This window comes from Protopterus annectens, chromosome 2.part1 (genome assembly GCF_019279795.1).
Source record: "Protopterus annectens isolate FY-2018-M chromosome 2.part1, PAN1.0, whole genome shotgun sequence".
In the NCBI taxonomy this organism is placed as follows: domain Eukaryota; kingdom Metazoa; phylum Chordata; order Ceratodontiformes; family Protopteridae; genus Protopterus; species Protopterus annectens.
Window position 1 is genome coordinate 728,255,992 of NC_056729.1, and position 26,030 is coordinate 728,282,021.

The window sequence follows — 26,030 nt, forward strand, 5'->3', positions numbered from 1 at the left end:
TTCTTGACTCATAATAGTTTTCTGGACTTTCTCTTATTTTTGCTATTTATATTTCTGCATTTCAAGAAATGTAAATTCATTAAGCACATATAAAGACTTTTCCCACAGCTGTATGTAGGACGGTAGCACAGTGTACCTTTTAGAGCTTCTTAGTTAATCGACTTATACTGAAGAATAAATCTGCTTTCTGCATTTAGTGGTTTTAGTTTTCTGCTAAACTTCCTTGCATTAAGAGTTTAAGAGGATTACAGCTGAAACATGTTCACTATTATTTATAATTTTGTACTTCCTAACATGGGGAGACTTAAATGTAAACACATTTCTTTATTATCACAGACATAATTATTAATTTCTGGCAACATGCAGTTCATGTCTTTATGATGAGTAAATAAGATAAAGACACTGTAGATGTGGTCAAACTTCTGTGAGGTCTTTATTTATAGTGAACTCTCTTGAAGCAAGTATACAATTTGTAGCTTGCTGTAACTTATCCATTAGTGTTTAAACCTATATACCACATATTTTATATACTGTACATTGCATTGTTGGCATTTTTATCTACATAAAATTTCAAAATTGATTCACTAAAATAAAATTCTCATGCATATTGACATTTAACAAATTAAAGGTTTGACAATCCAGGACTAGATTCCTCGCATATTAGATACCATTAAAACAGACCACTGTTTTTTCTAGTTCTACTCACTATCATAAGGCATAGAGGAAGAAAGTATTTCTTTGTCTGAGTCTCCGAGCAAACTGGTTTTCAAACTGTTTGCAAGTTTTCATATTTCATTCATTAAATATACAAAAGTAGCAGTTTCAATTGTAATTGCATACTCTTAATAATGCAGTTGTCCATAATGGTTACACAGACTGCCAAAAGCTGGATGTAATCTGAAATCTTGTTTGTACTGGTATACTCTACTGCTAAGCGATCAGTTGAGTTATGTGTATACCACAGAAGGTTGCAAGATATGTGAAAAAATGTGTTGAATTTTCAGGAATTTCCAATTAAGGATGCATGACTACGTTTTTCAAAAATCTGCGTTTAGTGTTATCTTTTTCTTTACTGTTTATTTCTGTTTTCCTAGATTGGTTACTGGAATGAAGTTGACAAGATGGTTGTTACAGCAACTGAATTGCCTCTTGGAAATGATACCTTAGGGATGGAGAACAAGACAGTGACTGTAACCACTATCCTGGTAAGTTAGAAGAACTCAGACTTATCACTCTGAATTTCAGAAGTACTGAAACAACAAAGTTAGATTCATAAAAGTGCAAAGAACAGTGATTAATATAAGAGTAATTTAAAAAGATTTTAGCTTTTGAGCTGATCTAATTGATTATCATATTTATATTACCAGAGTACTGTTTTTCCCAAGAACCCATCTACCTTAATACTGAAAAATTCTAAAGAAAATATAATAATGTTCTGTACCATTTCTTTGAAACAATTGTTTTAAATGAGATTATGTCTGAAATGTTTGCTGCTTCAACTACAGATAACATATTTCAAATTACCCTGAAAGCAAACATAGTACTGCAAAGGTACAAACACTTGAGTAATCAATGCAGTCCTTCCATGAAGTTGTGTAAACTCAAAAGTTCATTGGCTTACCCCATCATATAATTCTTTAATGTTTGTTTAGTTATTTATTTATTTTTCTAAAGTTGTATGTTGCTTTATCAGGAATTCCTTATTACCCAATATATCAGTGGAGCTTAGATAATAGGCCACTTTGAAACACAAAATGTATTTATGTATTTTTCTTTATCTTTGTTTACCAGGAAAGTGCAACTGGGATAAAACCGTTTTTAGCAGGGTTTCGGGGAGAAAAGCTCCACATTTGACATCAGTTTTGACATATATGCATTTATATGCATTCATTCGTACTATTGCTAACCTGACATCCTTTAAAAAATCACTACACTCTCATTTAACATCCTCCTGGGAATGCTCCTGTGCACATCCCTCCTAACCTACTCTCTTCTCCCAACACTTTTCCTCTTTCCTTTCCTCAAATCCCAGCTAGCAACTTCATGCTTGCTTCTAGCATACAACTCCTTGTTTGTTCCCTGCAACTTTTAGCAAAAAAAAAAAAAAAAAAAATTGTTTTCGTTTTTGACTAACTTATAATTGTAATTCTACAATGTTTTTTCTTTAATCCTCATGTAAACTATGTGTGTAACATAACCTTTGTATAATCTGTATGTAGAATAGAATCTTTGTATGATTTGTATGTGGAGCTTTTCTCCCCAGGACTCCATTGAAAACGGATTCTTTAGGCCCAATGGACTATCCTGGTTAAACAACTGCAAATAAATAAAATAAATAAAAATATATAAAAGTTAGTTCCATGATATCAGCAGGAATACAAAAATAAGAAACTGTACAAACATGAGAGAAAATGCTGTATTATAGCTTGCATAAACATAATTTAGAACACATGAAGCATGTACATAGCTTGCATGGGTATATATAGCGTTGATGTGTCATTGGAAATAGACACATGCTTGCATATAGTAGAAAGGGATATAACACTCCAAAAGATACCATCTCATTAACTTCTACTAACAAAAATAATGAAAGTAAGAGGCAGCTTAACTATGGAAGTATTAGAAAGAGAGAAGGCAGTTTATAATGTAATGTAGGATGATATGTTTGTAGTAGAGCAACTATGGACGCATCATTACATTTAAGATTGAGATGTATAGTAATTAGAAAAGTAATAATGGTTGGGGGGTTACTTGGACTGTTGTAAGGGGTATTAGTTCTAGATAGATGAGGAGAGAGAGAGTGGTGCAACTGTGACAGATGGGTGACAGAGAGTTAGCGACTGATCTAATTAAAGAGCAGAAGAACAGACCAAGCCCTGTCACTTAGAGCCTGTGATTGATTTAAATTATGTAAACAAAGTTGCTGCTTGTGGTTTAGTGAGCATCTTTCTGGCCTGATGGTGAAAAACAGGAAAGTGGAAAAGATGAGCGTTTGGAGAAAAAGTAGCAGGTATGGCTAAAAAAATGATTACAGCCAGGAATGGAGCAGGAGCAGAGCCAATTTTGCTTAGATATTCTTTTAATAGTAACTTGTCTTGTCTGTCTCTTTTACTTGCAGAGGGATAGAGTTCCACTTTCTAGTGACTTAGTGAAAGTGTAGAGAATCCCCAGCTGAGTTGGTTGTTTTGAACATGGAGTGTAGAGATTTATTACTTAACCATAGTAGTCTAGAACTGGACTATGGTTGGAGTATATTTTTAAATGATGGGCATTCTTCCAGGGAAATGAATGAAGTTGTGGACTACCTTGAGTTGTGAGTATGTAAGGTAGTGGGGAAGTTCTAGCCAGTGTAAATCACTAGGGGTCATGCAGTGGTGGATTTTAGTGGGGTATTTGCTGTAAATTTAGCTATTTTATTGTAACATGCATCAAGTGTAGTTTTAACTGTGGCATAGAGATCTGTAAAGATGTGAGATGCATGTAAAAGGGATGGAAGTAGGTAGGTGGTGGCTATAGATTTTCTTGTGACTCTGTAAAAAATGAAAATGTTTTGGTAGTATTAACTTTGTGGTTGAAAATATCATCAGACTGCAATATAATAAACAATACTGATGTCACTAATGCAGAAGTACTATTAACTAAGCATTTACTTAATTCCAAAAAGCAAATAAACATAGTAGGTGTCTACATCCCACCAGGGAATAATATCCCTGCCCTAGAGCACATCCTCCAATGGGCAAATAAGCTCCTTCCCCAAGAAACAATTATACTTGGAGACTTTAACATCAATTGGTATTCCTGTAACTCAAACACACCCACAAACCACATTTCTCTGTACGGCTTCTTCCAACTAATCCAACACACTACCAGGATAGACAAAACATCCAAAAAACAAATCAATCCTAGATTGGATACTCACCAATTAACCCAATCTCTCTCAGCTCACAGGCTGTCTCCCTGACAGCCTTAGTGACCACCATCCCACATTTCTACTCCGGTAGCAAATAAATTCTTCCAAAACCCCATCATATAAACAAATCAGAAACAAAAATTCAATCCCCAAGAGTTCATATAGGCATTCAAAAGCTGCAGATGGGCACCTCTCATATACCTCCCATTAGACAAAACAGTGGAGTTGTTTTACTCCACCTTCCTTAGCATCCTAAATAAGCTTGCCCCACCTAGAACAATTAGGATAAATCCCAACTTTACCCCATGGGTAACCCAAAGCAAGAGCTCTACTAAAAGCAAGCGACAAACCCTGGGACAATTGTCACCATAACAAATCACTAAACAATTGTCAGAAATAGCTAAAACTAAGAAATTTTGTCAAAAAAATATAAGACAAGACAAAAAAGAATATTATGCTAAAATACAACTAGAACACCAAGGAAACCCACAAAAGTTCTGGTCGGTAATCAAGAAAATCCTTTAGCCTGGTCAAATCACTACCCCCTCCCCAAACACTAACAACACCATAGATGACATACCCACACAGTTTAACAATTTTTTCACCAATTCTATACTCAAACTAACAAACACTAGCCAGTTACCCCATTCCTCTCTCTCCAACACAAAATGACAATAACTTCTCCCTACAACCTATTCCTACTGCCACCATAAAAAATACCTCAAAAAACTCAAACCAACAACCCTAGCTGCAGACAACCTACCTGTAGACTATCTCAAAATCACTGCAGAAGCCATCATGTACCATGTCACCATCCTTATAAACAGCTCCATGACTGAACAAGTCCCAACTATCTGGAAAATAGCCCACGTCATCCCACTATATAAAGGCGGCAGCTCTATAGAGCTTTCCAACTACCATCCAATTGCTATCCTCTCTCCACTATCAAATATTCTGGAAAATGTATCCATATCCAATTCCTCCCCTATCTCCTCACTAACAATCTACTATCCAAAACTCAACATGTATTCTGCCCACACCATAGTGCAACCACTGCCCGTCTAAGCTTCACTAACTTTGACAACCTATTCAGAAATTCAGGTAACCTGGTCTCATTTTCTTTCTGAACCTCTCAAAAGCATTTGACATTGTCTTACACTCCAGACTGTTAAACAGACTATCAGAATTTAAAACCAGCCACTCTACACTCACTTGGTTCCAGAGTTACATCACTGGGAGGCAGCAAGAAGTCAAATGGGGTAACTCCCTCTCCCCACTGCTGTCAGTTACCTTAAGAGTCCCACAAGGATCCATTCTTGGCCCTCTTCTCTTCACATTGTTCACTAATAGCCCACATACTGCCACTAATGAAACCATGTTAATACAATACGCTGAGAATTCTACCTTAATTTGTGCAGCCCCAACACTCCACCATCTTCAGGAAATAACACAGCAAGCCTTCTGTAAAGTAGAAACATGGCTAACCAATGCCCAGTTAATACTCAATCCGAACAAAACAAAACTCATCCTGTTTCACCATACAAGATCCCCATACCCCTGTTCGCTATTCAAAATCACCTCAGCAAACAATACATTCATTACCCCAGTCTCCCACACCAAACACCTCCGAGTAGTAATAGACCAAAACATGAACTTTGATCTCCACATAAATCAAACAGTCAAAAAAGTCCACAAAAAATGGGTAGCCTGTACAGGAACAAACCTTTCCTTACAGACAAATCTAAGATCTCCATTGCTAGAACACACCTTCTCTCCACACTCCTGTATGCATCTCCTATCCTTACTGATCTCAAGAAAACTTATATAAACAAACTAGATAGCTGCCATAATGAAATAACAAAGTTTGCTACAGATGCCAGCTACAGATCCCATTACTGTCATGCTATCGAAGAACACTCATGGCTAGAATTCTCCAACCTACTAATTTTAAACCACCTCTCCATGGCCCACCAAATACTCAACCAACCTGAAAAAACACCCGCCATCAAAGGCCTACTTACTCGCTATTCCAATAACCGGACCCTGCGCTCCAGTAACAAAAACCTAGTAAACATCACTAAAAGTAGCAATAATGCTGGTGACTCACAATACTCAAACAGTATCACCAAAATCTGGAACTCCCTACCCATTGATATTAGATCCACTTCCAGCACCACTAGGTTTAAAAAACTACTAAAAGATCACCTAACATCTACCTGGCTCTGCTCAGGTACTAACCCTGGATAACTTTCCCTCACTCAGATATAACCTCTAACTACATTTCTAGCCACTCTATAACTCCTGTAACCTTCTCCCTTACCTATATCCCCTTGTCTTCCTCACAGTTGTAAATTTATTTATTTCCAGTTTGATAACCGGGGAAGTCCACTGGGTCCGAAAGCCCGTTTTCAGTGGAGGCCCGGGGAGAAAAGCTCCATATTACAAATACATTACACATATAAGGTGCTGTGTTCTAAAAACATAGCACATTTAACAATTTCCAAAAACATAGCACATTTAACAATTTTACATGCAAAAAATAACATTTTTATACAATTGTATTGTTAGCATAGAAGAAAGAGAAAAAAAAAGAAATTATATATAGATATGAAATGCAAAAGAAGTAAATCAGAGGAGAAGTGTAGGAAAAAGTAGGTGTAAAGAATTTAAAGGAGAAGAGATACAGTAAACTGTATTCTGTCAGAAGAAATACTAAATGTAATGTAGAGGCTTGAAAAAAATCTAAGACATGCTGTACTGTATTTGTACTTTATTTATGTGTTAATCTCATCTCTCATGTATATATTGTTGTTGATTAATCTCCTGTGCATATAAATTGCTTTACTGATCTCTGCTAGATTGTAAGTAGATACATATAAGCTGTATAGTAAACTTTTTCTTTGTTGTACTAGACATGTATTAGTAAAAATGTACTTTGTTGGAGCTTTTCTCCTCGGGTCTGTGCTAAAAATGGACATTGTTGTCCACTCAGACCATCCCAGTAAACAAATGTTAAATAAATAAATAAAATAAATACTTCTAGCAAATTTACCTCAGGTTTTTGCAAGTGGAGCTATGTGTCAAAAGCATGCAATAAGATTTTTGAGGTGCTTCATTTCACTTTTGCTCAAGCAGGCTGAGCAACAACTCCAGATAAATGTTGAATAATCATGACAATGAGCTATACAGATGGAGAGTTCTTGTGTTAGCTGTGCTTGTTCACACGTTGTCTGTTTGTTCGTTTATTTATTGACTTTTGTTTATTTTTATTGATGAGCTTTTCTTACCTCTGACAAAGGTTTCATTCATTTGCGCATTGTCAGATTTTCACATCTTTTGTATTTGAAACTAACCACAAACCATGGAAGACTAAACAATTATTATGGCAAATTTACCTCTTAATGTTATAAGTAGAATAATATGTAAGGAGAGCCAGGTAAGATTTTTTGGGAGATAAGTTTTAGTTCATAAATTCCATATAAATGGTGAATAACAGTGGTAATAATCTATCCCCCAGTACATTAGCTATGGAAGCCTAGATATGAGACAACAATATAACTAATTTGTGAGTGCCCTAAAGGACTTTTTAAATGCCTATCCTATTCATGATTACAAAGTGGAAATTTAAGCTCAATTAAAGCCCCCCTGCACCCCCCCATAACCCCTGCAAATTATATATACCAACTCCGAGATTACACTACAGTGGAGAAAAGGGTTGATTAGGGTAAAGTGGGAATTGGGAATTAACCCTTTTCCCCACTGTACTGTGATCTTGGAGTTGGTATGTATACATATAAGTAGATTTTTTTACATATATTTGAGTTTTCAGAAATTTGATCATATGGTCTCAATAATATGATATAAACGTGGAGGTTATGTATGGTGAAGATGATGTTGGACCCTAATTTTATTCCTGAGCCAGAGGTCTCTTTCTTCTTACTTTGTTAACATAGAAACATACGTTGCAGAACCTGTTGTTACAGTGCATTTGCGAGGATGTGATGAGAAAGCTCTCATCCCAATTTATGAATGAATTTACATATACTGGAGGAATGGGTGTGCCAAACGTCACAGCCTGTACTTAGGCATTTATTCCGAAGCATTTCCTACTGGCTGGTGATAAGCTGAAGGGAAATGCCAGAATGTTAACATATGTTTACTTCACCTCATGCTATTTTTGTGATACGGCACCACATTACCTGTATCCTTTAAAAGACAGCATGTGTTAGTTGTCACACATAAAGTCTACTTCATGTTTATACATTTCTGACTTGCAGAGCAAAAAGTACTCTGGTGCTTCCCAAAGCTGCAGCTAGAAGGTGCATCTGTTTGCTGAACTTGGTGGAAAGAGAATGATATATATAAGAACAATGTTGCATTTTGTTTAGTCTAGCAATACTCAGTCAGCTTTGATGTCTTCTGAAATACTGAAAGAAATCTTTTCATTTCCCTTGAATTATTTCTGAAGATATTTACTACTTATGCTACAAATGAAGAAGGGGGTTGGATGGTGAAGACAAGACACTTTTAAACCTTTAAATTACATCAAACAAGCAATATATTGCTGCATTTTTAAATAAATAATGAATTCAGTGGCTTGCATAATCTAGAATCTGATGGCAAAGCAGCTGATTATATGTCAAATGCCTTAAAGTCTTTTTAATTTTTGTGCACTTTAATTTCTAGAAAGTTGGTATAAATACTTATTTGGTAGAAATTTGGCCCCAGCAGACAATATAAATTGTAAGTAAAGGTTATCAGCTGCTCCTGCTATCTGCCTTAACCTATGTGCTGATCTAAAACATAAAGTGTAGGCTTGTCTTATCGTTCATGCAGTTTGGGAAATTCTTCTGGATCTGCCTCTAAAATATTTTATAAACAGATTCTAAAGTTACCACAATTGTAGCTAATATGAGCCATTATAGGTTCATAGGTTCATAGGTTCATACTAGGCTATCTGCCCTAGGGCATTTATAAGCCTAGCCAGAGTGTGTTTGGCTTTCGCCACCCATTTTAAATTAATTTTGCTATGCCCTTTTTCGAGGTTAGTATACTGTGCCTCTGTCTAACAGTGACACAGAAGTGATACCTGGGGTAAACCTACTATCTCCCATCCACTCATCAAGATTCCTCTTGAAGAGAGACAATGAGGGACTCTGCCTAACCTGGACTGGGATTTTATTCCAGAGTGAAGGGAGCCTCTGGGTTATGAATCTGTCCCTCCAGCATGTCCTATTTATTTCATTGCTGAGGTTCAAGTCTCTCGAGTGTGTAGCTCGATGGGATTTGGATTTTCTGAGGTGCAGCATGTCCATTAATTCCGGGTTGGACATGGCTTTATACGTCAGGCACAGATCGCCTCTGAGCAGGTGGTATGCCACTGAGTAGAGCTGGAGTTTCTTTAACCGGGCAGCATATGGCATTTGTTTGAGCCCTTTGATCCACTTGGTGAGGTACTTTTGGGGTCTTTTCAGTTGCTGCAGGTGTCTGGTAAGGTACATCCCAAAAGGGGCATTGTACTCAATTATGGGCCTGATGAGGGATGAGTAAAGAGGCACGATGACCTCCCCTGATCTAGATGTGAATCCCTTCATGATTAGGTGGGCTATATAAAATGTTTTTCTAACCACTTTGGCCATGTGGTTGTCAAATGAGAGATTGCTATCAACTTGGGTCCCCAGGTCCCTAATTACTTCTCCCATACTTAATGGATTACCACCTATGTGGTAATTTGTGGGCACTTTGTTTTTGCCAAAGGGGATGACTATTCACTTTTTGGCATTTAGCTTGAGGCCATGGCTCTGGTACCAGTTGTCTGTTTCTATGAGGCCCTTTTGTAGGATGCTTGTGTCGGCTGGAGAGTCTATTATGACGTCCAGTTTGCAGTCATCTGTGAACTTGGTCAGCCACAGTCCTTCCGTGTTAGCCTGTACCTCCGAGAAATATATACCGAACAAGAGAGGTCCCAGGACTGAGCCTTGTGGGATGCCACTTGTAACTGGTTTGGAGTCTGACATGGCTCCAGCAATTCTAACCATGTGGGTTCTGTCCTTGAGCCAGTTTGCAACCCATCTAGTGACATAGGGGTTTATATTTAAGCTGGTGAGCTTATCTATAATGCCCGAGTGGGATATTGTATCGAAGGCTTTTGCAAGGTCCAGGTAGGCTGTGTGGACCACCTTCCCCTCGTCAATGGCCTTGGTGACTGTTTCAAAGAAATTGACCAGGTTTAAGAGGCAGGATCTGCCCTTAACAAAGCCGAACTGGGTAGGATCCAGTGTCTGTAGGTCCCCAATATCTTTATTTATGAGGTCCATGATGATCCTTTCCATAGCTTTGCAGACCAAGCTAGTCAAGCTTATGGGGCGATAGTTTCCAGGATCTGTTGAGGCACCACCTTTGTGGAGAGGGACCACTGTTGCTGTATGCCACTCTTTGGGTACATATCCTGTAGTAAGGCTGAGATTGAACAGTAGTTTTATGTTTGGGTTTAGTTCTTCTTGGGGTTCATGTAGGACGCAGCCCGGGACACCGTCTGGTCCCATTGATGCTGTGTTTTTTGCTTTGGAGAGGGTGGCTCTTATCTGAGCATCTGAGATTTCAGGGGGGCAGCACTCTGCTGGGATAGATATTTGCCCTTTTGGTGGGGAAGGGGAGAGAAGTTTGCACTGAACCTGTCAGCTAGGATGTTGGCAATGTCTGTGGGTTTGGTGTATTTTTTGTCATTTTGGACTAATTCTGAGCATATCTGGGAATTCCCACCCAGGTTCCTAACATAACTAAAGAAAGCCTTGTGATTATCCTTAGTGTCCTGTGCAATTTTTCTCTCGAAGCTGGCCTTAGACGATTTTATGAGTGCCCGTAGTTTTTTGCTAATACTGATCAGAGATGCCTTCCCTTTTTGGGATTTTGCTCTATCATGTAGTAACTTCCTCCTTCTATTGTATAGTTTGTGTATGGCTGGGGTCCACCAGACAGGACGCCTAACTTTGGAGGATTGGGTCTTGGTTTTATTTGGGATTGCATGATCCTTGCATTCCTGAAGGTGTTCATAGAATGCGTTTATACAGGATTCTGCGGTCTGGGCCGTATTTTCCACTGGCCCGGGGGCTTTGAAGGATTCCACCTCTGTTTTGAGGAGTGTGAAATTTGCTTTAGAGAAGTTTTTCACTGTGGTTTTCTGGGCAAGGGCTGGGGTCGGGATGTGAATATCTAGTGAGATTAGTTTATGGTCTGATCTTACCAGTGAGGGATACACTTCAGGTCTGGAGCATAGAGTCCCCATGTTGGTGATGATCAGGTCCAGTATGTTTTCCCCTCTTGTGGGAGTGGCAACAAGTTGTTCCATAGCATTTGAGTTTATAAATTCTAGGAACCTTTGGACTAGGGTGTTGGAGCTAGAGTAATGCTCCCAGTCTATGTTAGGGTAGTTGAATTCGACCAATATAATGGTGTTTGGAGAGACCTTCATATTTTCCAGTGTTCTCAGGAAGGCCGAGTGGGGTTCCTGGGTTTGGGAGGGTGGTCTGTAGCAGGCTATAAACTGGAAGGCAGTTTTATCCACTGTTAGTTGCACATGGATAGTCTCTGATGCTTCGTGCTGTGCCACCAACCTGGAGGTGTGGGTATCTTTGACGAATATTGATACTCCCCCTCCTTTTGTGGTTCAGTCCAAGTTTTGGGGTCGAAAAACATGGTATGAGGTATAACCTGGTAGTGCTGGTGTGCTCTCGGGAGCCTTGAACCAGGTATCTGTTACTGCACAGATATCGATGTTCTCCATGCTAAGGAGAGTTTCGAGTGCGTGCATCTTGAGGTTTAGACTTCTGGCATTGAGTAGCATTACTCTTAGTTTCTTATCCCTTGTGATACCTATGGAGGTGGGTTTGTCTTTTCAGCCTTGCCTAAAAAAGGCACTATGGGGGTGGCAAGAGCCTTTGCCAATATCCGAAAGCCCAGGGGTGACAGGTGCAAGCCGTCCCTAGTGAAGCATCGTGGCTTGTCGAGCATGTCATCCCAGGCAGACAGGCATTGGATCCCCTTTGAATGACACCAATACTTAAGCCAATTGTTGAAATTGATCATCTTGTCTTCATATTGTGGCATCATTCTTGGTGAGGGTAAGATGCTTCTCAAGGTCAGGGTCATACCGGCCTGGGCTACATGCTCAGAGAGCTCCTCTATGTCTCTTTTCATGTAGTCCAGGGAGGTACATCTCAGGTCATTCACACCAGCATGGACAATGACTGAGTCATATTTGTACTTGCCTTGGAGTGACCTGAGTGCTTGTGTTATGTGGCGGATCCTAGCACCCGACAGGCAGCTCACCGTTACCTTCTCCTTGTTCAGCCTGGTGAGCGGGATGTCAGTATGCCTGATTATAGAGTCACCTATTACAAGTGTATCAGGTGTGTTGTTTAGCCTTAAGGGCTGTGACTATTCGGCAAACTGGCTTCGTGAGCTATGTGTTGCACATGTTTTGTTTTGGGGTAGCGGTTGCTTGGGTGTCTGCTTTGGAGGTCTCTGCTGCTTAGGCAGATTTTTATTTAGAGCCTCCGAGTATGTTTTTGTGTGTTTATGTGTTTGGTTTGCTGTCGTGGTAGGTCTATGTAAGACTGGAATTGTAGTGAGTGTGGTTTCCTTCTCCTCCTGACTGGTTACGCCAGTACTGAGTTGAGAGAGCTTAGCCTCCCGTTTGGCTATATGGTTGCATCTCTCACATGTGTTGGAATTTGTTGGGAGGAGGAGAGGGCTGTCTGTGTACATGAGGCAGTAGTAACATTGCCAAAATTAATATGTTTTGTCTTCAATCTTTGCTATTTTTGACAATGAGTGGAGTGCTTACCTTATTTCTGTTGGTTAACTTTATATTTCTGATAACTGGAAAAGAAATTGCAAAAGCAAGACTTAATGGACATTTAAAGCATTATTTTAATGTATTATTCAGAAATGTTAATATTAATTTGTTCATTGTTTATTACTAAAATGCCTTCCATGAAGTTTTGGTTCCAGTTATCCATCTTTTGTTAGTCTTGTCCACTCTTCAGTCTCAAGACTATGCACTTGCTTTGATTCTCAGTTAACACTGTTTTATTGTTTTAATTGTTGTTTTGTTGGGTGTTACTGTCATGCTGTGTAAAACTGCTTTTGACAAGCTCCATTGTATCATTTACACGTTTGCATTTCATTCTTGGTGTTAGTTTTGCTGAATAAAAAATAAATTAAATCTATACATCTTTTTATGTAAAAAGCTATGGCTAATATGTTTTCTTCTTTCACATTCCATTTAGCTAAAATCACAGAGAGTTTTACACTTCCAGGGTTGCTTTACAGTTTCAGGAAAAACATGTCTAAATATTTTAACATCTGTAGGTTATATGTCATTTTGCTCACTCATGGTAATCTGGTATTTTGCTTTCTTTTTATTGAGATGCATATTTGAGTTTATCTCCTTTTCATGTATTTTTTTCTGGTTTATGAAGTAGTGAACCATATTTGTTCCTATAACAAAACATATTAATTTGGTTCTGATCTTACCTTTAACATACTTTACTCAGCATAGTTATGATACTGTCCTAACAGAACTGCATGACCTGACAGTAACATTTATGCTGTAAGCATGTATGTCTTACACTGAAGAGCTAATCACTGCGATTAATAAATAGCAACAGGTTTTACTACACAAAACTGAAACTGCTTAACTTTTTTTTCTTGTAGGAAGCCCCATATGTCATGGAAAAGAAAAATGTTGAATCGTTTGAGGGAAATGACCGCTATGAAGGTTACTGTGTAGATCTTGCCTCAGAAATAGCCAAGCACTGTGGATTCAAATACAAACTTACAATTGTTGCTGATGGAAAATATGGAGCCAGAGATTCCACAACAAAAATTTGGAATGGGATGGTTGGAGAACTTGTATATGGGGTAAGAAATATTTGTTTAATATTATTTCTAACAACAACAAAAGCTAGACAGCTAAAATGACCTTTTCCCTCCGGTGATTTATTACTTAGCTGCAGACACGTATTGGATTTGCATTCCTTAAGAAGCTACAATTTTAATTTTGTCTTGATCACTTTGATATATTTATGACTGCATTCCTTGGATGTGCAATGAAGCAACAGGTAGATGAGAATATTTTGACCAGAGGGAACTGAGTTTATAGGGTAAAGTATTGGTACATGAAAACTGAATGCCTGCAATCCAGTTGCCCAAGGTTCAGCTCGCCAATGACTGGAGTTCCTCCATAGGAAATCACTGTTGGCAAGTAGTGCCAGCAGTGTTCCCTTTTTGAGGGGAATTCACCCCTTTTTTGATTTGGTGCAACCATAGAGTTAGCATATATATCAGTTGTTGGTGAGGTCAGGCATTGTCAGAGGGCATGCCCCCCTGAAAAAAGACTTAAAAAATGTTTTTCAGCAGATATTTTAGCAAATGCAGATCAGGGATTCTGATCCTTGGTGCATTCCTAACTTCATCTAGTTGTTTTAGGCAACCAAAATGAAAACAAACAAATAAAATAAATAAATAAAAAATAAAATAACTCTGGCGTGCAGACATACCCTGGGATTCAGAAAGGACCCCACCTGTAGAAATGAGAACTACAGCCAAAAGATACCGTTTGTGTGATGTGGGAAACTGCAGTTCAGAGACTTGTATGCCACAATGAGGAAAGACATCACTAATGGCTAATTTGCATTTCTCTTCATTGCCCTTAATCATTGCAAGTGCTAATCACCACTTTCTTGCAGTAGTTCCCAGTAGCAGCTCATGTATCTTATTGGCACAGGTAACCCCCCTCCACACACACACACACACACACACACACACACACACACACACACACACACACACACACACACACACACGCACACACACACACACACACACACACACACACACACACACACACACACACACACACACACACGTGCACACACACACACACACACACACACACACACACACACACACACACACACACACACACACACACACACACACTACCTCTCTCTTTCACAGATACATAGACCTACCTCTTATTTGTTTCTAAGTTGTCATAATGTCCCTGATGTATTATTTTGTTTATTTCTCCCTGCCCCTTGCATATAACAGATGATTACAGTCAATCATTAATGACAGACATTAGAGTTTCCTTCCTGTTAGTCTTTGTAAAGTGCATTGTGACATGTTGCTCTATTAGCATTTTACATAACTCCAAGATAGTTTCAGAGGGTGGGTGGCCTAATGGTTAAGGTGTTTGCCTTACAAACACAAGATACAGGGCTTGAATCTCACAGGGGATAACTGGCTAGGCTTAAAAAATGGCTCGCAAGAGCAGTTAGCCTAGTACTAACCTATGAACCTATAATTCTCCTTGATGCCATCTAGTATTCCTCCTGGCTTTGTCCCAAAGTCTTCTTGCACATAGATATGCCCCATCCTTCTCAACTCTCCCTGATTTTACAGACCAGTTCCCCATTTGCCTCTTATGTGTGTCTTTATCTTATTTCTTTCTTTCTTTGTTCAATGACATAGAAATATGTAAAGACTATCCCTGGTATCTAGTGGTGGTACAGAGAACTATGTTTCTGCTCCAGAGCTGTACATGAGTTCTGAGGGTACAGGATTTTAATAGTTGTAAGTGCCTTTAGGGCATGATAGAAATAGTTATCCCCAGTATCTAGTATTTCAACTTCTCCACTTTTTCCATGACTCAGAATATTTTCCTGCCTTTTTACATACCTGTTTTTTTTCCTTGTGTTCCACCACCCCACAACTTTCATGCTGAAAAAGATTCCAGCTTTATACGTGTTTAATTTATGACAGATGAATTTAACCCTGGTGTCTAGTGTTTCCCCACCCCATGTCTTTCCTGCTGCAAAAAGTTGTTATATCTTTGTATATGCCTTTAAGATAGAGTATGAAGATCAACCTTGATGTCTCATGTCCTCCACCCCCCAATATTGCAGGATTTTTTCATTAGTTTTGGGAAGTGTGGAAGCTTTTACACAAACACACACACACCCAATATATGCACTCATATTCACGTATACACACAAACACACAGTGTCCCCACCTGATCTCACTCACAGACATGCTGACCCATTCATCTACACACACACACACACACACACACACACACACACACACACACACACACACACACACACACACACAGAGTATGGCATACACACAAACACATGCACACACACGCACTCACTCAGAAGAGTCTGCAATTTTGGCTGTGTTCATTAACACAGGTGGGTGAGGTAACTTACGCAGTCAAGCAATTCTGTGAATTGCTTGGCTACTTAAATACCATACTGCCGGTGTTTCTGGGGGGGGGGGGGGACATGACTAATTAGTATAGGTCATTACCTAAGAATGCCGCATTATCATTTTCAGCAGACCACAGGGACAGACCACCATGGACATGCACCTCAAAGTTGTGCAGCAACACAGAGCTGTCTCTCAAATGGAAATGCTTGCCACGAGGTTTACTTTGCAGTAACCTTTCGGAATTATGCCCTGTGTGTTATCAGAATTATGCTCTGTGTGTTATCAGAATTATGCTCTGTGTGTTATCAGAATTATGCCCTGTGTGTTATCAGAATTATGCCCTGTGTGTTATCAGAATTATGCCCTGTGTGTTATCAGAATTATGCTCTGTGTGTTATCAGAATTATGCCCTGTGTGTTATCAGAATTATGCCCTGTGTGTTATCAGAATTATGCCCTGTGTGTTATCAGAATTATGCTCTGTGTGTTATCAGAATTATGCCCTGTGTGTTATCAGAATTATGCCCTGTGTGTTATCAGAATTATGCCCTGTGTGTTATCAGAATTATGCCTGTTTTTTATATAATAAGAAGTTTGATCATTTTTCTTATGGCATTAATCAAATATTTAATAACTTTAAAAATATAATTGATTGTAATTACACCATTAAACAATTTTTATTTCTTGTATTGCCTATAGCATACTCCCCTTATTGTCTAGATTCTTTCAACATCAATGCAATGCAAAAATTAAAGGAAAATAGCTTGATATTTTGACATCAGTTTATTGAAAATAAGAGTATTAAACCACTAAACTCTCTTTTATGTAGTTTTGGTAATAGTCCAGACAGTTGGTTGTTTATGCACTCATTACGGCAGTTCATAGAAAACAAAATGGGAGTATCAGTCAACCTAGAGACTGAATCTATACCTAGTTTGATCCAGCTTTTATTAGGTGTCTTGAAAAGACAGATGATCAAAAATTAAGTATCTCACCTGTCTATAAGATATTAAGAGAAGACATTCTAAAGTTTGACTCAGATTTTTGGAATTACTATGTAAAGATTAATGGAGAACAAATATCTGATGAATCCAAAAAATTGTTATTGAATTCTATGTATGGTACCTCTTCTTCATTATATTGGAGATTGTATACATGGACATTTATGAATAGGAGTTTCTATACTCCACATAAAATAAATCTTATACTCAAAAACAGTGAAAGTAAATGTTGGAAATGTGATGAATTAGTAGAGACCAATTGGGTTCACATGTTCATTGAATGTAGAAATGTTCAGTACTGGAAATACTTCACATATTTTGTACAGGCTTTATGGTCTGATAACTGTCATATTTCTAACTCAGTAATCCTATTCAATGTTCCTATACCTAATATAATACCTAAATCTCAGATTCAGTTACTCTAGTCAATTCTTGCAATTTCCAGAAAAGTCATTACTTTGAACTGGAAAAGTAAACAAGATTTGATGTTTAAAGATTTTATTAATTTAGCAAAAGTTGTTTGTAAAAAAGAACTGCAAACCATTTGTTATAGAACTCATGACATTATTCATAAAAAATATCGTGGCAAAAACTGGAAAAACTTTTGAGCAAATACTGATAACGTCTCATGGATAAAATGATTGTTTATCATGGATGAATGTAAATATTGTAAATAGTTTTGTTATTGTTTTATTGTATTTGTTATATGTACATCTGCATATGTTTATAATGAAAACAAAATAAAAATGTATTTGAGAAAAAAAAAAAAGAATTATGCCCTGTGTGTTAGCAGAATCATGACCTGTGTGTTGTCATAATTATGCCCTGTGTATTATCAGAATTATGCCCTGTGTGTATTTGTTACTGCAGTTGTCATCATATGGATGAGAGTAGGAGGGCATAACATTTTTCCAAGGTGATTGTTTACATCTGAAACCCTGATGCCCCTTTGTATTGCTCTGCTCAGGGATACACTGACTGACAGTACTGGCATCAAAGGTTGACAAGGCTGATGATGTCAGCGACCTGCAAATGCACATTAAAGATCTCAGATCACCTGTTTTATTTATATTCACAAGAGAGCACTAACAGGTTTCTAAACAATGGTATTTTTCTGTCTAGAACAATTTCTTAACTAATGTATTATATAGTCAAGTTAAGAAAGTTTTCTAAAACTGTGTGACAATATACTACTGCTTCCATGAACAAAATAGAAAAGCAATTGCCATGCATCTAACAGTGCATAGATTTTTACCTATTTAGATACAGGTTGGTTCTACCAATGTGATGATAGATCTCAGTGGTAGCTGGTGACTTCAAATCAACAGCAGCAGACAGCGGAATGGGTGGGGCCAATGGGAAGGGGTGTACCCAACTAGAAAGGGGGCGGAGCTGTGGTACAGTGGGATCAATGCTGGCCATGCTTACCAATTTACATGAAATAAATTCTCAGTCACTATGGCACATGCTGAATACTCTACACAGCACATTGTTACATGTACATACTGGTAGTCCAATCAAGACAAAATGAAGTGAAGAAGAAAAAAAAATATTTCAGTGCATTGGCTACATGATAGCTTACTTAATATCTAGATGGAAAAAAAGGTTGTGAGGCATGAAAAAAATAAATTACTTTTTAAATACATTATTGGAATGACAGTCAAAATCAAGTATAAAAAAACAAGCAGCACTCAACTCAAACCACACCACTTCTCCTTGCACTGCAGTTCTAAGTATAATATTCAGCTTTATAAAAGTAACATGCAGCCAACAACATACATTTTCTGAATAATAAGAAGCATAAATCAACAGTATAAAAATATGACAGAAAATCAGAACATTCTGCAAAATCAAGGACAGATGAAAACACTGCACTTGTGTCTACCTTGGATGGAGGGATGCTCTGCACACTTGCACTGCATAACTGCTCCTTGCCTTGCTTGGACACATCCGCACTCACTACATGGGGGGAGTGGGGTACAAGTATGTCAAAATTTGAAATGTCTTTGGCTGACAGTGATGGCCCTGACACATTTGTCATACTCTCTACCTTAGAGCAAGAAATCTGGACAAAGCTATAAATAAAAGTGGGACAAAGGCCCAAAAAATAAGGACAATTCCTAAATATTGCTCTTACGAACTTAAAAAGTTAATAAAATAGTAGGTCTTGCATTAGTATGAATTTTCTGAAGGGTATGAAATCTGAAACTCAAATGTCTGTCATTATTTTCTAACTTCAGTCTTTAATGATTTGCCACTAATTTGCCAGAAAACCACAATTTTATGAAAAATAGACCAAAAATGTGATGTGAAAATCTGTACACACACACACACACACACACACACACACACACACACACACACACACACACACACACACACACACACACACACACATTAATTCAACAAAAAAAAAATACAAATTAAAGCCTGCCTAACCTCAAACAAATGAATCTAGGTCATTGAACCTGCTACAACATGAACTCACTTTAACCACTTTGGAAAACCTCCAATCGTAATTATTCACACACACCTCTCAAAGTATAACTTCCATATAAAAGTTTCTAGGTTGACCAGGCCTACACATTCTGTAAACAGTAAACTCTTGATTACCATTAGCAGCACACCACACACATATAAATTAAAAAAAAAAAAATCATCTTTTTCTTTTCTGACTATTGCAACCCTTTGCCAAATGAACATTTCTATAAACATAATGCAGTGGACATCAAATGCAGATAACTACAGACCCACCTCTAAGCCTTGAATACATTTTTATAAGATAGTGGAAAAGATCATTACAAAAAACCCCCATAAAAGAATAAATGAGGCTTCATATTACTAAACCAGTATCAAGTCTGGATTTCTCAACTGAATGATGTTTTAATTCCTACAATCCATGAAATTCTTGAACAAGCTCCATCCATAATGAACAGAAAATTGACAGCAGACTGTCTATAACACTTGTCCAGGACACAAGATGTTTAGTCAGTCAGTAAAATTAAACAGTTGAACAAAATTTATTACTAATTCATTATTCATAAGGTGCATAATGCACCATGCATTTGGAACAGCTAATAAATAAATAAAACTGCTAAAGAGTCTGTGAGTTCATTAGGGCATCTATCAGTGTCATTACAGTCAAATAACTCTATTAATTATTTGTACTGCTGCTCGATTGATATTATCAAATGATTTACTTCACGTTTTGAAAGTTTAATCAGAGCTTCCATATACTTGATACTGGTCTCTAGATTAATAGACTGCCATTCAGCCAAATGTTCAGGGTCATTAGAACCTTGCGCAGGCATCTTTAAAATGCATAACCAATGGGGTACAATTCCATCTTTTACACAAACTTCTATATGAAATATTTGATACTGATGCCCTTTTAATTTAAACAAATTGTCTTCCATAGCATATAACTTAGCTTTCAACATAACAATGTCAATATTTAAATTATCAGAGTCTTTCTCATTCTCATGGAAGCTGAACAGTGGATTGCCCAAATTACTAGTAGTATGCAACAATTTTTTTAACTTGTTCACCTTATTCTGTTGAAAGTTTTCTGGTACATAATCCAGCTCTATAATTTCTTCTATTTCCTCTGCCATAGCTCTTCTCAAGAAGGTAAGAACAATATAGAATCCAAGAAAAAAACACAAAACCATCCTTACTAGGAGCCTTAGACCACCAAATACAAAATTGCAAACAATTGTAACCACATCAGCGGTCCAAGAACAGGCAGGTAGTTCCAGTTTTAAAATTCTTTATTAGACAACAAACATATAAGCGCTTTCACAGATAATGTCTGCTTCTTCATATACAAATGAATAGTATCTACCATGTGTCTTTTATACCCTTAACAAGATAATTAGACATTATTATCTTAAAGGAACATCTCATGTCTAATATGTACATCCCATTAGAAAGCAGTACAGTAATCATACCTACACCAATTCACTTAATTCAAATAATAATAAAAGCTCAATTTATAAAAAATACATATTAATTAAATATAACTATAAAATTCTACAAATAAGTATAAAAATCTATATAAATATATATGTATGTGTATACAAATATATATAATATAAAACTTTTAAACATTTCATTCATGAACTACCTATAATTACATAATTAATTTGTTCAATGGTCTGCCTTTAAGTTTGGGTCTTATTGGTATCCTTATTATTTAAATAATAATTTATAGATTTTTTTTTATTTTTAAAACAGTTCTTTTCAACTGGGGGGGGGGGCTGAAGTCCTGCAGCCCGATAGCATGAGACGCCACTGGTAGATCTTTTTTTATAAAAATCTTGTGCATGATATGTATTTTAATAGCAAAATCTATAAAACAAATTCTCCATAGCCCAAATTTTATACATATAACATTGACATCTGTTGTGGATTGTATTGTCAATACCAGCCCTTCCATGGAGATTAAGCCTCACTTTGTGAAGTGTCTGGCCACAGAATTCCTCTGGCAGTCTCAAGTTGCCATATATGGCCCTCTGTATTTGCTCTTATTACAAATGAAAATTAATATACAATGCAATGCATTAACTCCAGTTATTAAGTTGAAGTAGACAGAATTTGACCATTTATAGTATCGTATTAGGGCTTAAGCTTAGCTGTACCATCCATTATCTCTTGAGTGAGATTGTAATTTCTCTTAATAATATATAAGTAATGCAAACATGTGCGACAAATTCACACAGGAAAGTCTGCACATAGTTTACATTGTTTACGTACATTGTGAGATGACAATAAACCTACCTCCCTCCCCTGCCAACGCTGAAATACTCTGCAGCAAATTCCAAGTAAATAAAAGCAAAGCCATATATATCATATGTTCCTATATCCCTCCTGGCAACAACCTAAATACACTTGAAAACATTCTCAGCTGGCTCAACTGTAGCTTTCCTCAGGAAACCATAGTCTTAGGAGACTTTAATATTGATTGGAACTCCTGCATATCCCCCAAACCCACCCATCATCTCAACCTCTTCAGTTTTCGACAAACCATAAACTCCCCAACTAGGATTCACAAAACTACCAATAAACAAGCCATTTTGGACTGGATATTAGTCAACAATAATCCCCTCTTATATAAAACTGGAATACTCCCAGACAACATCAGCGACCATCTTCTTACCTACATCACTAAACAAAAAAATAACAATCACAAACAGGCTAGCTATCGTACTATACGTAACAAAAAAAACTTTAACCTTCCTATTTTCCTTAATGAACTCAAAGAATGTAACTGGTCAGCTCTAAAACACCTCCCACTTGATGAAGCTGTTACCCATTTCAACAAATACCTCCAAATTCTTGACCATCACGCCCCCTTCGCTTAATTAGAACAGGATCCAAAGCTGCCCCTTGGCTTTCTAAAGAAACCAAGCAAACAATGCTTTTAAGGAATAAACTATGGACAAAATGGAGAACTACTAAAAACCCAACTGACCATCAGAACTTCAAACATCTTAGAAATACTACAAAAAAACTCCCCCATCTTGATAAAAAGAATTATTACCTTCAATATCAACAAAATCAAAATCTTAACCCCAAAAGATTCTGGTCAGGAATCAATAAACTGCTCCATCCAGGGAATACCAAAACACCTACTCCAGCTAACTTAGCTCAGACCCCTCCCAATAAAATAGCCAATATGTTCAACAACTTCTTCTCTGAAACAGTCACCTCTCTAGCAAAGACCATGGTTCCCCCCTCTTCCCTTCAAAAGACCTCTCCTCAAAATAACACCCCACTCTAAAATTTAGTACAGTCTCCACAACCTATATATGTAAGTTACTCTCAAAACTTAAACCATGCACTCCTTCAGCCAACCAACTACCAGCTGAATATCTGCAGCTAGCAGCAGCAGAACTAGCATACCCAGTCTCCATCTTAATTAACAGAACAATAACCAAATCTACTATTCCCTCCCTCTGGAATGTCTCCCATATCATTCCTCTACATAAAGGAGGAAACACTAATGAACTTTCTAATTTCCATCCTATAGCCTTACTATCACCATTATCTAAACTTATGGAACGCTGTGTACATAAACGACTATTACATCATCTTTTACATAATAGCCTACTTGCAAGACTCCCAATATGGTTTTAGACCTTTCCATAGCACTTCCACTGCTCTTCTCTCCTTTACAGACATTATCAACAAAAATCGCAATAACAACCTATTCTCCTCTGCTTTATTTCTTGACCTCTCTAAAGCCTTTGATATGGTGAACCATCAACTTCTGCTAGACACTTTGAAATCTCTCTCACTCGACTCTTTGGCATTGCACTGCTTTGACTCTTATTTGAAAGATCGAAAACAAGCAGTGCTTTGGGCCAGCCATCTTTCCTCTCAGCTCCCAGTCACTATTGGTCTCCCTCAGCGATCCATCTTAGGTCCCCTTCTCTTCTTCATATTTATAAATAACCTGTCTACTTCACTCCCAACATCCACATGTATTCAGTATGCAGATGATTCAACTCTCATCTGTTCTGCTGTATCTCCAGCTGAACTTCATTCTTCCACCCAAAAAGTCTTTACAGCAGCAGAAAAATGGTTCCAACATATCTGTCTCCTCCTCAATCCCAAAAAAACAAACTATTACTCTTCTCTCCAACCCTTAAATCTGCCCCTTTCTCCTTTTCTATTGTGTCTGACAATGGCACAATCATTACACCTGACTGTTCCACTAAACTACTAGGCTTTACAATAGATAATCAACTAAACTTTGATTGCCACATTGACCTAACCATCAAAGCTGTTAATAAAAAGATAGGTGCCCTCTATAGACTTAAGCCCTTTCTAACAGCAACCAGCAGGGTGTCTCTAGTCCAAACTCATCTCATCTCTACATTATTGTATGCCTCTCCATCTTTTATCAACCTTTCAAAATCTAACCTTCAGAAACTTGCCACAACCTACCATAGCATAGCCAGGTTTGCCACAGGTTCCCCATTTTGTACCCATCACTGTGTTAATCTCAAAAAGCTTGACTGGCTTGAACTTCAAAATCTTATTCTCCTACATCAATTAGTTATCACCTATAAAATTCTCCACTACCCTACTAATACACCAATACTTAATAACCTTGTGGCCCCTTACAGGAATCTTACTTCCTTTCGCTCAGCTAACAAACTACTAGTAGCTACTCTCAAATCACACAATAAATCTGGTGACTCCTTGTTCACAAATGTTGTTGGCTCATACTGGAATAACTTCCTATAGAACTGACTACTTTAGGCTCATCACAACTTTTCAAGAAACAACTAAGGAACTATTTCATATCTAACTGGCTATGCCCTTGCTCTAATCCTGACTGACCTCAGCATCCAACTCTTTTTACTGTTCTCTCCACTGCTCTTCTACTCGTCTCTATCACTAGTACTACCCTTCCTCGGTAGCTCACCTAGTATCCACTTGGATACTACTTTTCCTATAACGTAATTTTCTCTTTTACTTGTTACACTACTGCAACCTGTCATCTCTCCTCTTATTTAAACCTACATGTTGCTCCCTGCTGTGCAAATCTATTTCTTAAAACATGTGCCCTGGCACAAAATATTTATCCTAATTGTTAAAACTGTAAATATTGTACACAAAATATTTATCCTAATTGTTAATACTGTAAATATTGTACACAAAATATTTATCGTAATTGTTAAAACTGTAAATATTGTACACAAAATATTTATCCTAATTGTTAATACTGTAAATATTGTACACACAATATTTACATAATTGTTAATACTGTAAATATTGTACACAAAATATTTATCCTAATTGCTAACATTGTAAATATTGTACACACAATATGTATCCTAATTGTTAATACTGTAAATATTGTACACAAAATATTTATCGTAATTGTTAATACTGTAAATATTGTACACACAATATGTATCCTAATTGTTAATACTGTAAATATTGTACACAAAATATTTATCGTAATTGTTAATACTGTAAATATTGTACACAAAATATTTATCATAATTGTTAAAACTGTAAATATTGTACAAACTCTTGTGTGACTTACTATTTTCACTTTCTTTCAATGTTTCTACTCCTGCTTTTGCATAGAATATGATAATAGGAATCCTCACTTTATTTTATATTTTGTTAAAGTGCTTCTGTACTGTTACTATGCTAGATAGAAATTGTTCTCTAGATGCATGTAATTTGTATCTTACTGTGCTGTTTTTTTATGTTATTTACTAGTATATAGTGGAGCTTTTCTCCTCGAGCCTCTGCTGAAAATGGACATGTATCCAGCCAGACTAGCCCGGTCAACAAATGTAAAATAAAAAAAATAAATAAATAGGTGAGCATTATAGCAGTTTGCCTAAACAGGAAGAAACCCATTCCAGTCAGTTTAACTTTTACTCACGCATCGAAATTCTTTCCTGATCTTTATCTAAAACTGACTGCATTACACACATACTCCAATTAGATGTTACCAGCATAGGTTTGTTCAGTGTAAAGACACCAACACTTTTAATCTGAAGATGCATATATTCATTGCATATGCTGCAACCTGATTGTGCCATTTGATGACAATAAATCTAAAATTCACATTTTGTGTAGCCTGTTTTTGCATGTCAATAGCAAATGTTACTTATTATTTGCTGCAGCTCTCAGTTTCTTCTGCACCTACTTGTAAAAAACATATTGGTTGTGAGTTTTTGAAACCTTCTGAAAATGCCTCCAGATATTAGTTATGTTTAACAGGATGTTTTATTCAAAGGTTGCAGATTCTATATTTATATACTTATAATAATAAGATGCATGCAGTGTTCACATCCTGCTGTAATG

The 26,030-nt window shown here is 37.2% G+C and overlaps 1 protein-coding gene across 4 annotated transcripts in view; it reads left to right on the top strand.

Annotated features, from left to right (window-relative positions):
- Positions 1-26,030, top strand: part of GRIA2 (glutamate ionotropic receptor AMPA type subunit 2) — a 1,022,901-nt gene that overhangs the window by 819,594 nt on the left and 177,277 nt on the right. For all 4 annotated transcript variants that reach the window (XM_044062451.1, XM_044062449.1, XM_044062448.1 and 1 more), the window contains exons 9-10: positions 1,095-1,205; positions 13,628-13,834. In XM_044062451.1, coding sequence (XP_043918386.1) covers positions 1,095-1,205; positions 13,628-13,834 — 318 coding nt within the window. The remainder of the gene's footprint in view (positions 1-1,094; positions 1,206-13,627; positions 13,835-26,030) is intronic.